Genomic DNA, 16,167 nt, shown 5'->3' on the forward strand with positions numbered 1-16,167 from the left:
ACCACGGTTATATATATTTTTTTTCTTCCTTTTTTTGGAACAATAAAAAGCGTTGTTGTATATAAGGTAAGTAGTTGCTTAGTTGGTGTCAAAGTATGAGTTAGAGAAACACTAAAAGAGGTAAACTTTTGAATTCTACCCTTATATATATATATATATAGGGAATAACATAGAACAAATAGAACATGGATGAGAATATGGGGAACGGGAGTCGGAACGACGGTTCATCGGTGGAGTCAACTCTGCGAGTCGAGCCATGTTTAGAACACAAGGCGGATAACTATGGGGATTTAGAAGAAGAATTGGAATTCGATCCTCTTTTATATAGTTCTCTTGAGCGTTATCTTCCAGATAACCTCCTTAATTCATCACGACTCGTTAAAGCTCAATACATGAATGAAATTCTCCTTGGTTACTCTCCTCCATCTGAGCGCCATCATGTAAGTAATTATAATTATTATTATAACTAGACTTTTACGTTTTACCCATCTATAGCATAATTAACCTTTTACCTGTTATTTTTAAGTCCCGACTTTACTTAGCTTTAATTTCATTGTTGCTAGACTTTACTCAACCTGGGTGACGGGAGACAAGGTTGCTAATTCGTTAATTAATTGTTTAAGGTTAAAAGTGAACATGCTTGCATTAATTTTTTATTTTTGATTTATAAGACAAAAATCGACTTATCTATATGTTCTTTGTTTTTACTATGGCATAATACATAAATATGTCATTTAATTTAGCATCAACTCATTTTTATGCTCTTCCACTTTGATTGTGCATAAGTAGACACTTAAACCTATATAAAGTTGAACACAAAGACACACGTATGACACGTAACGTAGGACTCACTACTTAAAGGGCACATATTAAACCTTTTATTATTTTAGCTTAAATTCAACTGCTTATAAGCATTTTTTAAAATTTACTCAAATACTTAAAAGTTATTTTAACTTAAAATTACTCAATTCAATCCAAACAAGCTCTTAAGCTCTAGCACATCTCTATACATATACATAACGATTGCCCCTCTTCCTTTTGAGTTTAATTTTTAACTTGTCCGGTATATTTTATTTTTCTTACTATATTATTGTAACTTGTTTATTTTCTTTGGCTAATTATATCTTTTAATTGTGTTGCTACTGCAGACACATAAACATAGAGAATATAGACAAAAGATCACATCAAATTATCAGGTACGTACGTAACAAATAGTCAAATATTGTGAATTTTCAAGTTGAATTGTGACAACAAAAAAATATATAATCTCAATCTTGATTGTCTTTCAGCCTCTACACAAGGTATTATATACCATGCACCCAACAGATTTCTTTGTGCCTTCATTTCTTAAGGCGATCTCTGAGAGCACCGAAGAAAGCTTCAGAAATATAATGTCTGAACCCTCTCCGGGTGTTCTAACATTTGAAATGCTTCAACCACGTTTTTGTGAAATGATGTTGGAGGAGGTACGTAATATATATATATATACATATTTGTTAGGTATAACATTTTTTTTTCTCTGTTTTCTTATCAAATTGTTAATTAATTAGGTAGAAAACTTTGAAAAATGGATTCGTGAAACAAAATTCAGAATCATGCGTCCCAACTCAATGAACAAATATGGAGCAGTTCTTGATGACTTTGGCCTTCAAACCATGCTTCAAAATTTTATGGAGGATTTTATACGTCCTATTTCAAAAGGTAATTACAACTAATTAATTATATGAACTAAAAATTAATTAAGGAAATGTATCTTAATTATTCTTTGATATAATCGTGCAGTTCTATTTACTGAAGTTGGTGGATCAACACTCGATAGCCATCATGGTTTTGTCGTTGAATATGGGACAGATAGAGATGTTGACTTAGGTATGTATGTTAGACACCGATTTTAAGAGTCAAACAATTTTTTTTTTTTCTTTTGATATCTTAATAACTTTAGTTATCAGGTTTTCATGTTGATGATGCCGAAGTTACTTTGAATGTGTGTTTGGGAAAACAATTTGATGGTGGAGAATTGTTCTTTCGAGGTGTGCGATGCGAGAAACATGTAAACACTAAAACACAACCAGAGGTAATTGTTACGTATAAATGGTTCAATTATTTTTTCATAGTTGATTAATACTATTTTAGAATCTCTATAATTTAGTGAAACATCTTACTTAATAATTAATCAAAGGAATTATTCTTTCGATAGGAGATCTTTGATTATTCTCATGTTGCGGGGCATGCAATTCTACATTGTGGTCGCCATAGACATGGTGCTAGAGCGACAACATCAGGAAGGAGGACCAACTTGATACTATGGTGCAGAAGGTATTTATGTCACAAGCTTTAAAAATACTCTCTTTCATACTTGATTTCGTATCTGATCAAATAACATAACATTAATAAAAAGAAGAGGAGGTAGTATAATACATTTCATCACAATATTAGAGAGCTATGTGCGCAATTGCAAGAAATAGAAGAGAATAATGTCATGATTATGCATTTATGAATACCTAATTACTATTTTCATATTTATAATTACTTTAATTTTTGCAGCTCCATGTTTAGAGAGATGAGGAAGTACCAAACCGATTTTTCTAGCTGGTGTGCAGAGTGCAAGCGTGAGAAGGAAGAAAGGATCCGGAAAAATGTTTTATTTCTCAAATCGGTAGGTTCTCTCTATTAATAAAATAAAACCAAAATATTAGAATTAAGGAGACTCTAATATAAAAATATACTTTTGATATTTTGGATCAACTTAAGAAAAGGTATCACATAATTTAAATCAAGCTACTTTTATCTAGTATTTAATTCAACCGATCAATATATATTCTAATTTTTTTTTCTTATATTTTCAGGAGATGCGCTTAAGAATTTTATAGCTATTCAGAAGAGTAGGGGAAGTAGTGAGGGGTCGATTGGTTATAAGACCCTGCAAAATTTAGTTGTGCAATTGAAAATTTTGAGACAAATATAAGAGTATTTTTATTTTATTTTAATTTTCACTTGTCGTATAGAATTATCTATCATCGATGGATATTTTGTAATGCTTACTAGAATGAACCTTTTATTTAAAAGGAAAAGAAACAAAATAAGAATGAACATGTCCATGTGTTTATTTAGTTCGAAAATGCTAGTACATAATTTGAACTATACGTCAAAGCATAAAAAAGGACAAAATTGACGAGTGGTTGTTGAAATTTCATATGGTAACATATTATGGCTCAATCCGTACCCAATTATTACTAAATTGTCATGTGTAACATATGATGACCTATATTTGTATTTGCCAATTTCGATCACAAATTATATCGTTGGATCAAACCTAAAAAATAAAATAGATCAGATACATTATATTTTCTTATTTATTTTTTTTCGATATTCATTAATTACATTATAGCTTGATTAAATTTTAATTTACACCCAAAAAATCCGATAGCAACAGGTAAGACAATGCATGACAATGTGACTTGGTACTCAAAACTCGAACCCTTTTGTTATAATCACTCTTGTTTGGTCATAGATTTTAAACTTGAAAATTTGAGTTATTGAAGTTGTGTTTAGATCTGTATTCGAAAAATTGAAATTACTTGAGTGAAGTCCCAAAAACCCAATCAATCTTTAGAACTTGAAGTTTTTCTTCTTTGACACCAAGTTTTCAAAATCTGACCTAAAATTTATAACCAAACATCAGATTTGTGACATATAACATGTTGAAACCTCGACTAAATTTAAATCGAATATTGCAGAGCTCATTCTGACTTTTGAGGGTGCCTCTCCCAAAATTTTGTAAGATTTTAGAGGCTAAGAAACCAGAAACTTAGAGCCTTTCTATACCCAATAAAACAAGCCCATGTTTCTTTCATTCCTTGGTTAGTGCCTATATTTATTCCAACCAAACCCCTCCTTCACATTTTTCTCTCACATCTCCAATTTCTTTGGCACCCTTTTAACCATGAATTGGTTATTGCCTTCTTTAGTTCTTGTTTTGCTGATTTTTCAACAACCCTTTTGCACTTGTTCATCAATTTCTGATCTTTTTGAAACTTGGTGTCAGCAAAATGGAAAAAAATATTCTTCAGAACAAGAAAGGGTGTATAGATTCAAAGTGTTTGAAGAAAACTATGCTTATATTACAGAGCATAATAGCAAAGGGAATTCCAGTTATACCCTTGGTCTCAATGCCTATTCTGATCTTACTCACCATGAATTTAGGAATTCTTTCTTGGGTCTTTCCTCTTCTGCTAATGATTTCATTAGGTTGAAAGGTAGAGGGTCAGGTTCTTCTGAAACTGGAGTTTTGAGTGATGTTGATGCTCCTTCTTCTTTGGATTGGAGAGAGAAAGGAGCTGTTACTAATGTCAAAAATCAAGGAAGTTGCGGTATGTTGAGTTTATTGCTGTATTTAAGTGGCAAAATCAGTTTTTTTTTAATCAAAGTTTGGATTTTGATGACCTTACTCATCAGAAAATGGAGCTTGTGGTGTTAGTGGTGCTTCTTTTTTGTTGTCTTGGAGTTGAAATTCTGATAAATGTGCTGAAACTTTCAGCTGCCTTTTTCCCATTAAGTGAGCTTAGGGTCTATCAGAAATAACCTCTCTAGCGGTAAGGTGTGTGCGTACACTCTACCCTCCAACCCCACTTTGTGAGATTTCACATAGTATGTTGTTGTTGTTTGACAGGGTGAAGGTCCAGGCTAATTTACTTAATTGTAACCTAGCCTCCTCGCTTACTTTAGGTCCAGTATTTGACAAGAAAACTTTCAGTTGATGTATAGGGATAAGTGTGGGATTTAGAGAATTTTTAGTTTTAGGAGCTCTTTAGTTGTCCTAAAAGACAATTTTTTAAGTATTAGAATGAAAAATGGAATGGAATCAATATTGAGAATTCATACACCAACCAAAATTAGTTTGATAGTAGTAGTTGTTGGTTATTGTTTCCTTGAGCGGATCATACACACCATCCTCCCCTGACAGTACTATGGAGTTACACTCGATATGTTGTTGTTGTAGTAGTAGTTGTTGTTGTTGCTATTGAAACCTAGCCTCATGAGCTCATCTTATCATAAGTTGATTAGGAATGATTGTTCTGTTTGTTTCTCGTTATCAAAGAAAAAAAAGGCACTGTACGATTCTTAGTTTCAATTTTCGTCTCTATGTATGTGGAAACCATTTCTTAAGATTGACTAGAAGATAAAGACTAATTGGACATGCTGATACGGTATCACGCTCTTTATTGACTGATGGACAGACGAACAATAGTATTACAAAGATCATGAACATAGCAGAGGAGTAAATTATGGTTAAATTATCATTTCTCTTAGCAATTGGAACATGAACTCCACCAGACTATTCTAAAGATCTCTACTTTCATTTTTTATTCTACATCCATTCATTGCATTACAATCAAAGCTGGACTACCAGCTTCAGTCTTAACTCTTAACATAGAAATATATATATAAATATAAGGTGATTCATTTTTGGGTCCTGTTTTGGACCATTGAATTATAACTCATTGTTTTTCTCTTCTTTTTTTGTTTTTGCAACTGTGTATGCAATTCTGTCTTCTGATTCTTTACTTGTTTCAGCAATCAAAGAAATGTGTCATTAATTTTTCAACTATCAATTTTGAGACACATACTAGTATGATGTGTTATAGCAAGTAATTTGACAGTCAGAGATGTAAAACTACACTTTCTTCCCCATGCAGATTTTGCTTTGGAAACTTTACAACTGCACACAACTCTTACTAAGTTTATTCTTTAAAATTTTCTCTGCCTATGTGGTTCTCAAGTACTTTTTTCTGTCAATATCTCTGGTAATTCCGCCTGAACATAGGAAAGAAGAGAAGTTCTAGCCTTTTCTTATAAATTTATTTGAGAATCGAGACAATAAGAGTTGTCTACAACATTGTCATTGCCATTACATTTACATAATCTCAGCTGCTGTAACTGAAAACAGTTACTTTTGTTTCATTTTCCAGGTGCTTGCTGGTCATTCTCGGCCACTGGTGCAATGGAAGGTATCAATAAGATTACCACTGGATCTCTCGTTAGCCTCTCTGAGCAGGAGTTAATTGATTGCGACAGAAGTTACAATGAAGGTTGTGGAGGTGGATTGATGGACTATGCTTTTGAATTTGTCATAAAGAATGGTGGTATTGACACTGAAAAGGATTATCCTTTTAGAGAAAGGGAAGGAACATGCAACAAAAACAAGGTACCTGATTATTCTCTCGTATAATTTTATGATTTGATCTACTAAAAGAGTTTACAAATGATTGTAATTACATTTGAAGCAATTGAAGAGAAAATGTGAGTATGACTCAGTCGTGGAAGTTGGCACCTCTCACTCCCTTATGGCAGAAAACCTTGGCCTCGTCCATTTTGATTTGGCTTATGAAATGCCCCAATCATCTTCTCGCTCCTATTCTTGTAATAAATGTGCCTGTTGGCCTATATATTGACTGATTCTGGATTCCTTATTTATTTTATAGGGAACTTAGGAAAATTTTATTCCAGGTAAAACAATTATGAACAATTACGACTGTTTTGCTTAACTTGTCAAATTTGCAGCTACAAAGGCATGTTGTAACCATTGATGGATATACTGATATCCCTAAAAATGATGAGGACAAGCTTCTAAAGGCAGTGGCAACTCAACCTGTGAGTGTTGGGATATGCGGCAGTGCGAGAGCATTTCAATCATATTCAAAGGTCTCTTCCACCTCCGAATTAGCAATCTCCTAATCATCTTAGGTCAGTTTGTGGGAGAGAAATGTAAAGTTGTTGCCTTTGTGTTGCAGGGGATATTCACTGGCCCGTGTTCTACAGCACTAGATCATGCGGTACTGATTGTGGGCTATGGTTCCGAAAATGGAGTTGACTACTGGATTATAAAGAACTCATGGGGAACAAGCTGGGGAATAAATGGTTATATCCACATGCAGCGTAATAGTGGGAATCAAGAAGGGATCTGTGGGATCAATAAGTTAGCTTCATATCCAACCAAGACTAGCCCAAATCCACCAACTCCTCCAGCTCCTGGTCCATCCAAATGCAGTATGTTCACCTCATGTGGTCAAGGCGAAACCTGTTGCTGTGGTGTGAAACTTCTTGGAATATGCCTTTCTTGGAAATGTTGTGGGTTGGATTCAGCAGTGTGTTGTAAAGATGGACGCCACTGTTGCCCACAGGATTATCCAATTTGTGACACAAGTCGGAACCTATGCCTCAAGGTACATCTCAACCTCTGCACTTCCTTTCTGTATTTGATGCATATCTTATCCTATTAGGGCCCATACAACACGAAAAATCAATTTAGAGTACAAAGGTTCCCGTTGAACTGATCATAATGCAATGTAACAGTCCAAATATCCAACCAACGGGCAATTACATAATGCTTTATGAGGATTTGGTCTTCTGCTGCAAGTTCTTGTGTATGCAAGCTTCAACAGTTGCTTTCAATTTGTTATCGAGTGTTGTGTATTTCTGAGTTATCTTTCCTTTTTTAAGCGTTTATCTCCAGTCCAAAATTGGTTATGAAAAGGTTCCCTCATTGCCATTGTCATACCAATCTCTCTTGATGTGCTACTTTTATACATTTCCTTTCACCTTTTGTTACTGTGTTTTCACAGTTTATATGTTTCTAATGCAGCGAATGAACAACGCTACTATAGTGCAACAGCCTCAGAAGGAAGCATTTACTGGGAAATTCGGAGGTCTTATTTACCCTTTTTAGGCGTAGGAGCCTGGCGCAACATCATTATCATATTCACGGTGTTACGAATTTACTTTGTGGGGTACATAGTTACCCCTTAGTAATTCCACATATATTATTGTTGCTAGATATCATTTTGTATATGTAGAACTGGTATAGTCGCTGTTGGTCAGACGATGATCATCTTGTACCACATTATTAGCTTGTATTTTAGTAGTATTTCAGACTTTACAGTTTTTAGATGACGACTTTGTTATCATCTATCTACCTCCCAAGGTAGGGGTAAAGTTACGTACACTCTACCTCCCCAGATCCACTTGTGGGATTACATTGGGTATGTTGTTGTTGACCTTCATGCTACTATATTATTCTGCCAATAAATCAGTAGCCTACTATGGGAAACTGCTGTCTGTTGATTTGCTATTCCTTTTATGTAAGAAGAAAGGCAATCCCTTATGAAGATAAAAAGTGCAGAGTTGAAACTATAAATATGTGCACTTGACCCTTTCAATAATGGTGATTTTGGAGGGATTTTATTTACTTTCTTGGTTAGTGGATTTGGGTTTTGCCAGCTCCTTTTTTCTGAGTGCATTGTTGTTGTTGCAACTTGCAATTTTGTTGGATGAAATTATGTCTTCGTTGGTCTATTCTTTTGCACTGCTTCGACAGTTCATTTTCTCCAAATATATATTGTCTTTGTCTAGGTTGTATGGAAAATGCAATTGCTATTGTAGCAGAGACCAACAAAAGTAGAATGTTTTCGCTCAAGAGTACAAATCATTAGCTAACATAATGGTTTAGCAGTAACAAAGGGCCAGAAGGACCTGCATCTAAACAGAGCAGTGTAGCTGCATGCAATGGGTGCAAACTGCATTATAGGGAAGAGTTAACCCACAAATCAACTTGCAATGAGCCTGTAAGTCTAACTGGTCCTGGTTAAGTGACTCTCGCGTGTGCTTACTATTACCCAAGGAGATCCTTCAAACTAACAAGTTTTGGTGTTAGAAGAGGACTACCTTCACGAAAGCCTTGCAGTTGCAACAGAAGCTAGCAAAAATGATTCCTAGTTGAGTTTTAGGTTTTACAAGTCAATTACTATGTGGAGAATTACATACAACAGGAAATAGCAAAAAATGCTCCAAAAGTAGTTTTTCTGCCAACATCAAAGTTGGCATCCTTACCTGAAGTTTTTCCGATTATCAAAGAATGAACTGCATGGCAATTGAGTAGATGACGAGGATAAGCTTTTGTCCTCCTTACAGAAATGATTCTGAGAGAGTAAGATCAACAAATGCTTTAGGGAGAGAAAGTTGAGGGTGTGTGGAAAAATAATTATCATGTTTGAGGATTGAGGAAGCATTTGTCCCAGAAGCCTCGACATACTTACATTCTCAAGTCAGGATGAAGGTCAAAGAGGTACTTATTTAGCTGTAATTCGGAGCCATATATATATTAATGCCGGATGTTGCTTCTGAGTTCCACCATGATACGTTCAACACGTAAACACTGTTTATCTCTTGGTGAAATCTTTCTGATCCAACAGTCCTGCTTCACATAATGAACTGTCATTTAAAGCAAATGTGTTTTCGCTATTAAGTCCCCCAAGAGTTGAGAGTGTTTTACTCCCAACATCAGCAACCAATAAAGCAGAAAGATGAAGCACATTACAACTAGTAATTATCGTAAAAGAAAAACAGACGAATGCAATGTCCCCAGCTTAGGTGGAAGAATTCATACTGGCAATGAATAGTGTGTTGGCCATCTGCTATTGAGGTCTAAGAAATGGTACAACTAAAACTTACTGATCACGTTCGCTGTATTGAAGAGCATTGTTGTGATCCAGAAGAACTCTGTTAGACTAAAGTGCCTGTTACGAAAAACTACTCCTGCAGCAGAGTAGCCGTCGTAGTTTGACAGAAATGCTGCAGTGTGTCTTTCCAATGGTAGGCATTGTGATAAGACTGCTGCTAGCATAGTAAAATACTCCTAAGCATTTTGATTCATAACTCTCTTTGAAGAAGAGAGAGCATGATGCAAGATTGCAGCATCTATGTGTGTGTAAGATAACACATTAACAAGCAAGAGAAGATGTTAAAGTCCCACACACAAAGAATGCTAGTTTAGCTAACAATCTACGAACAGCTGAAACTGATGAATCCGAGATCACCTTTCTGGCTAATACCTGAAATCAATGATGGATTGCACTAGAATAGGTCATTCACAAGCCTAAAAAGATCATTACTTTTGCAAGTATCCACATTCAAACTAATTCAGGTCTCAAGGAAAAGAAACCACACTATCAACACAAGTTAATCCATCCAATTGCACCATCAACTACTTGCATAAGTATAATGCCACTTCCCATCCTAAAAAGATCACTGCTTTTCAATGTATCCGCATACAAACTAATTTGTGTCTCAAGGAAAAACGAATTAGTTAAAACCATTCAATAGCAGCAAAAGATAAATCAATCCAACACTATAAAACCATGTGGAACTAGTATTAGGCATCAAAATTTACATATTCATAAGACAATTCATCACTGTGTATACATTACGAAACCATAGTAACCTAACAAGTCAACACCCCCTTTAGGTAATTCAGCTCCAAAAATTCTTACACATTTTTTTATCAGGAAGACGGAAACACATCCTTCACAGCAGAAGCAGCACTTAGATAGTTCAAAGTATTCCTCAAAGTCTCCTTCTCCCTCTTCAATCTCATCGCCGTATCTTCTAATTCAAGCAATGCTTGTTGTTCCCTTGGTGCCCCTTCAAACGTACTTCCAACGAAGAAAGAAAATGGCGTCGGAAACAAATTCCTCCGCAAATCCGTTGCCTCCTTCTCCGGTTTCCCATTCAATCTGTTCGATAAACGAATCACATCTTTCATATAACTCTCCACCTCATTCGCCAAACCGTCCACATCATCCTCTCCATTCGCCGACGGCCGGTCCTCCAGCCACGTCACCTCTGCAACCAAATACGGTTTAGACCGAACCAATTTATTGACCCGAAACCGCTCCTGCCCTTTACAGATTAAGAAAAACCGGTCATCCACCAGCCGCTCATGCTTAACGACTTCTCCAACGCATCCAACGTCGGCGGTGCCAGTGGCGCTGTCGGAGTAAATAACCCCAAAACGAAGGTCAGTTTGGAGAAGGGTATGCATCATTATCCGGTAACGAAACTCGAAGATTTGGAGCGGGAGAATAGCTCCGGGGAAGAGAACGAGAGGAAGAGGGAAAAGGGGTAGCTCAACGACGTCGTCTGATTTAGGTGAACCAGTGTGGTGCTTCTCCGGGAAGGAGGAGGAAGCAGAGCATCTGATACCATTCGAGTTACGCCGGCGCCGGTGCTGGAGTAATAATTTAGAAGAAAACTGGCATTGGGGGTTATTAAATTGAGGGATTAAGAAGAAATTACTAGGGTTTAAGTGGGGTTTGTAAGTGAATGATGAAGAAGGAGAAGGTAAGATTTGAGGTAAAGCCATGAAAACCAGAGGAATAAAAATGGAATCTTGAAAAATTAAAAAGTAGACATCGATGAAGAAAACACAAAAAAGATCAAGAATGGTTCTTGATTAAGCGAAGAAGTAGTAGGAGAATGAATCACTTTCCATCCAAATCCACACAAATTGTAAACCTAAAAATATCCATGGGGGTTTGATGTATCTGAGTGTGGTGAGAAGATTTACACGTGGAAATATGTTATCTAGAACTTACGTGGCAAATTTGTTGAATGGTTATACTATTTGTCACATCAATTATTTGGATTTTCATTTTCCATCCTACAAAAACAATCTGATCAGATCATCTATAGTATAGGAAAATTTCCATATTAACATGGGGTATAGTGGAGTAGTAAATATTTTTTTTTTATTCATAAACATAGTTTTGATTTTGGGTTCGATTTTTTGAGTATAAAGTGCATGAGTATCAAATACCGACTTAGAAAAGGAAGGAGAAAAAAGAAGAAAAAATCCATTTTTAAATTATTTTTTAAAAAAATAGTAAAGCAAGTGCAGTAGTAGTAGAGTAATAAATTTGGAGAAGTTGTGATGGAGATGGTTGGTTATGAATAAGGAAATGGATATACTTGAGGGAATAAAACTAGGAAATGATGGTTGGGTTTGTGAAAACTAGGGAATAACTGAACTTTAACAAATAATCATGGCAAAATACATAAACATGACTCTTAATTTGGCTTAAGCAGATAACTATGCCCTTCAATTTTGAGTGTGCACAAATAAACACTTAAACTTGTATAAAATTAAACAAATAAATACACGTAGGACACAAAATTGCAATGTCGGGTGCCATGTAGGATGAATGTGTCAACTGACGCCAAATTTAGGGTCATGTTTATATATAAGAAATGACTAAACTTTAACCACATAGAGTGATCGAGCTTTTATCATATATGCTTGAAGTTTAGGAGGAATGACTAAAAATTCTAACAAACTTCAGATATTTTGTATAACTTCAATTTTTATCAAATCTAAATTCAAACACGATATATCTAAAGTTATTTTGAAGGGAATGAATTACAAATATTTATGCAGCACACATAATATAAATGATGGTCCCATTAACACTTCGTCCCCAACTCAGGGCACCACGATTAACACATTTTTTTGGGGGCTTGTGCCACATTAAAGGTACCCTTTGTTTAACTACGATGGGCCATGTCAGACCATTACGTGATGGGCCAGACGAGCCCAACTGCCCTCTCCATTTATGCTATTGATGATTGTTTGAGTTCAAATAAGAACATGTCAGTCTCTTTTTTTTTAAAAAAATAAAATAAAATTACCTAAGTAAATAATTTATTTTATAATATTCTCTATTATGTGAAAAAATTACAAAAATTTTGACTTTATGTAATATTAAGTTGGATACATCACTTTACGCGATATATTGAAACGCTACTTTACTCAATGCATCAGTCGGATACATCACTTTACGCGATGCATCAGGACGTACACGATGTATCGGGAGGTTGAGTGATGTATCCGAAACTGAGACGCGGTGTATCAAGATGTTTTGGGATATATTCGGATTCCACCAAATTTAAGAAATTTTTGTAATTTCGAAAAGAGTAGGAATACGATGTAATTAGCTCATAACACTATGAAATTTGTGTAAAATCTTCTTTTTTAAGACCCCTACACACATACTACATGATGTTTTATGTGGCGAATTGACAATTCGCGTCATACATGTATTATATCACGTATAATTTGTGTGTCAACTTATTCAATTTTATACAAATAGTGGCTACTTATACATATTAAACATTGAAGTATTTAAATACTAGCTAAAATCAAGTTAAAAAATATGTTTATGTATAAAATCAAAATTAAAAGAACCTATCGAAAAGTAATAATTATTTAAATGAGCTCATATTTTACCATATCAAAACTAGAAAGAGATGTCGTGTTTACAAGTCCTACTATAAAAACTTCTCCTAATCCGTTGATTTCTTAAGATGGTCTATTTTAAATTTGGTCAATTTTTGATAAATGAAATAATGATTCCCAACTAACAATAAAATAATCTTTTAATCGAACAATACATAGAATAAATCGCATAAACAATACTTTGCTAAGATTTTATTAAAGACAAATAGACATTTAATTTTAATGTCACCTTAGAAGTTATCAAAGTCGTCGTTGTTTCGTCGTTTCTTATTCGTTGGTATTTTTATATGTAACTAGTCACTAATGAGGTCGAACCAAAGTTACGGTGAAATGATAAGTATTTTTTTAAAATTAAATTTTTTGAATTCTCAAACAAAAATAAAATCACCTTTTGTTGAAAATAAAAATATTTTTGTTGAAAATCAAGTTTTTTTCAGCTACTTACATGATATTTGTATTGAAATTTTGATAAAAAGTGATTTTGTATTATAAAAAACTTCGAACCTAAAACATCTTATTAAGGATGAATAAATATTTATCGTTCCGAGTCGGTTACAAGAGTCCAAGTTGTTCTTTGTCAAGTGATAGATATAACTTTTGCGCACGTGTTTGCACGTCGCGTGGCATTCAATTTCCCTACCACTTAAACCGACTGAATAAAATGTTCACACTATGTGACGCGTTTCCCTAATTCGTAATTAAGTTTGAAATCCGTTACATTTTGGTAATTTACTATCTTCCCTTTCCTGTATAAAGTCTCTGCCAAAGGGAAGATGCTGTGCATTGTGCGTTAGTGTTACGAAGAGCTAAGGATTTGTTTGGTGTTATCTATTTTGAATTTCTGATTTCTAAAATCTGTGAGAATGGCTACTTCATCTGAGGAAGGACAAGTGATCGGCTGCCACAAGGTTGAGGAGTGGGAGGCGCAGCTCCAGAAGGGCGTGGAGACCAACAAACTGGTATAACTTTGATTTTTTCTCTTTGACAATGGCGATTTTGCTTTGTTACTTTGACTTTGTGTTATGGGTTTTGTTCAAAATTTGATTTTGTGAAATGGGTTTTTGTTGTTTCGATTTTTTGTATGAGATTTTGTTGATTTTTTTTTCAGTTGCGGCTCGTCGGTGGGTTTGTTTGGGTTTTTGTATGCTTACCTAAAGTTTATTGTTTGATTTTCAGTTAATTGTAATATGTTAACGTATGATTTGCTATTAATATAATCGTATTCTCACTCAATTGATTGGCTTAATTGTGATTTGGAACAAATTTGTAGTTAAAGTTGCTGTCTTTGCTGATTAGGCTTTGTGGGGTGGGGGTGGGGTGCTGGGTCGCTATCTGGACCCCTTGTGGAAAAATATATGCAATTCGTGTAATTTCAACCAAATATATGTATGGGTTCAAAAGGTTGTTTGAGCAGGATGTAAAGAAACCGATAGATGTGATGATGTATTTTTTTGAAGAAATGGCCCAGTATAAAGTTGATATGATGCTTAACTTGTTGCTTTTGTGATGGTTAATTGTTTAGTTTCTTAAGGATTAACTAATCTAGGATTTGGGTGGGGCTTTTTTGTTATGCCATGGATTCGAACTTAGTATAGTTCTTTTTAGTAAAACCTTAACTTATATAAGTTGAGGTGAAGTCACCACACCGAGGGTATGGCGGGGGCGGAGCCAGGTTGGGGCTAAGGGGGTTCAATTTTTTATTTTTTATGTCTACATAGTAGATGTTGAACTCCTTTTGTCGTGGGGTGTGTTTATGATCTGGACAGTCGGTGGTTAAATGGTCAATGAAGGGGAGAAGTGAGAACCATAATGGATGCAAAAATATTAGGTGATGTCTAAGTGGGCTCGGGTGATTTCTTCCTGCCTAAGTCTTAGACGGTAGAGTTACCTTGTAACCGTGTTAGAATAGTCAAGCTGCACTTTGACTTGAATACCGCCATCATCAAAGAAAAAAATTGAGCCGGAGTCGTTATACATCTAGTGTAGTTGCTAGAGCAAATAGTAGTTGTATGGATGATGATGGTATGCTTAAATATGCTTCAGATTTCTAGTTGTTGGGCGTAAATCTTTCTTGTAAACCAGCATTGCTTCGAACTTAGCATAAGCATATATATATTATGAACTTTTTAACTATATGAACTTTTTCGAGTTGAGGTCACTTACATCTGCGCCTAGCTGTTAGTTAGATCAAGTAGAATTAGTACAGAGTAAGGCTACCTTTAAATATGCCTCAGAATTTTAGAAATTGTTGGGCATAAATCTTTTCTTTCAACTGGTGTAACTCATGCAAAATACAATTTGTTGATTCAGGTGGTGGTGGATTTTACTGCTTCCTGGTGCGGCCCTTGCCGTTTTATTGCCCCAATTCTTGCTGAAATTGCTAAGAAGACGCTCCATGTTATATTCCTCAAGGTTGATGTTGATGAACTGAAGGTACGTCTGCGATCAGATTTTGCATCAATTTATACTCGTTCTTTGACTAATGTAATCAGTGATTGTGATAGTAAATTGCGGTAACCTTTCTTGCAGAAAGTTGCAGAGGATTGGAAAGTGGAGGCAATGCCTACCTTCCTCTTCATTAAAGAGGGGAAAGAAGTGGATAGGGTGGTTGGTGCCCATAAAGACGGATTGCTTAAGACCATAGAGAAGCATGGTGCTGCTCCTGCTATTGTGACTGCTTGAGCCTTAATCAAGGAGATGATATTATAGTATTTAGTCTTGTCTTTTGTAATAACTCTGGATGGTTGTATGTTTTATTATCCACCATGTTTTTACTGCTTTCTTGAAAGATTTGTAATGTTGGTGCTTGGAATCTGACATTTGTGCATATGGTGTTTACTGGTTAAGGCTATATGCCCATTTCTATCAAAAGACTCTTTTCCCATTTCTACATTTGTGAACCTTTCAATTTGCTTGGATAGCTTAGACTTATTTATCATTGCATAGATCTTTTGGTTGTGTACATTATCAGCATCTAAGATCACCTTTGAGCAGGTGTGACTTGAAAAAAAGTAAGTACACTTTTTGAATTTGAATTTGAA

General features: G+C 35.1%; 5 protein-coding genes across 6 annotated transcripts in view; 3 read left to right on the forward strand and 2 right to left on the reverse strand.

The window, feature by feature from the left end:
* Nucleotides 1-16,167, reverse strand: part of LOC125827712 (floral homeotic protein PMADS 1) — a 305,579-nt gene that overhangs the window by 148,718 nt on the left and 140,694 nt on the right. The window lies entirely within an intron of this gene.
* On the forward strand, nucleotides 186-2,870 carry LOC125827903 (2-oxoglutarate and iron-dependent oxygenase domain-containing protein CP2-like). The gene is made up of 9 exons (XM_049507240.1): nucleotides 186-440; nucleotides 1,149-1,196; nucleotides 1,290-1,466; nucleotides 1,551-1,701; nucleotides 1,783-1,869; nucleotides 1,950-2,074; nucleotides 2,198-2,316; nucleotides 2,545-2,656; nucleotides 2,847-2,870. Exons 1-9 carry the CDS (start codon nucleotides 186-188, stop codon nucleotides 2,868-2,870), a joined length of 1,098 nt encoding a protein of 365 aa, XP_049363197.1.
* LOC125827678 (zingipain-2) lies at nucleotides 3,852-7,945 on the forward strand. Its single transcript, XM_049506997.1, has 5 exons — nucleotides 3,852-4,370; nucleotides 5,970-6,205; nucleotides 6,562-6,702; nucleotides 6,792-7,223; nucleotides 7,643-7,945. The coding sequence occupies exons 1-5, from the start codon at nucleotides 3,944-3,946 to the stop codon at nucleotides 7,724-7,726; spliced, it is 1,320 nt and encodes a 439-aa protein (XP_049362954.1). The 5' UTR covers nucleotides 3,852-3,943; the 3' UTR covers nucleotides 7,727-7,945.
* Nucleotides 10,185-11,337, reverse strand: LOC125827704 (uncharacterized). Its single transcript, XM_049507031.1, has one exon. It carries the CDS (start codon nucleotides 11,195-11,197, stop codon nucleotides 10,337-10,339), a length of 861 nt encoding a protein of 286 aa, XP_049362988.1. The 5' UTR covers nucleotides 11,198-11,337; the 3' UTR covers nucleotides 10,185-10,336.
* On the forward strand, nucleotides 13,835-16,010 carry LOC125827732 (thioredoxin H-type 1-like). Its single transcript, XM_049507060.1, has 2 exons — nucleotides 13,835-14,085; nucleotides 15,437-16,010. Exons 1-2 carry the CDS (start codon nucleotides 13,990-13,992, stop codon nucleotides 15,641-15,643), a joined length of 303 nt encoding a protein of 100 aa, XP_049363017.1. The 5' UTR covers nucleotides 13,835-13,989; the 3' UTR covers nucleotides 15,644-16,010.

The sequence above is a fragment of the Solanum verrucosum genome, unplaced genomic scaffold (assembly GCF_900185275.1).
Source record: "Solanum verrucosum unplaced genomic scaffold, falcon-dt-bn FXZP01000064.1, whole genome shotgun sequence".
Taxonomy (NCBI): domain Eukaryota; kingdom Viridiplantae; phylum Streptophyta; class Magnoliopsida; order Solanales; family Solanaceae; genus Solanum; species Solanum verrucosum.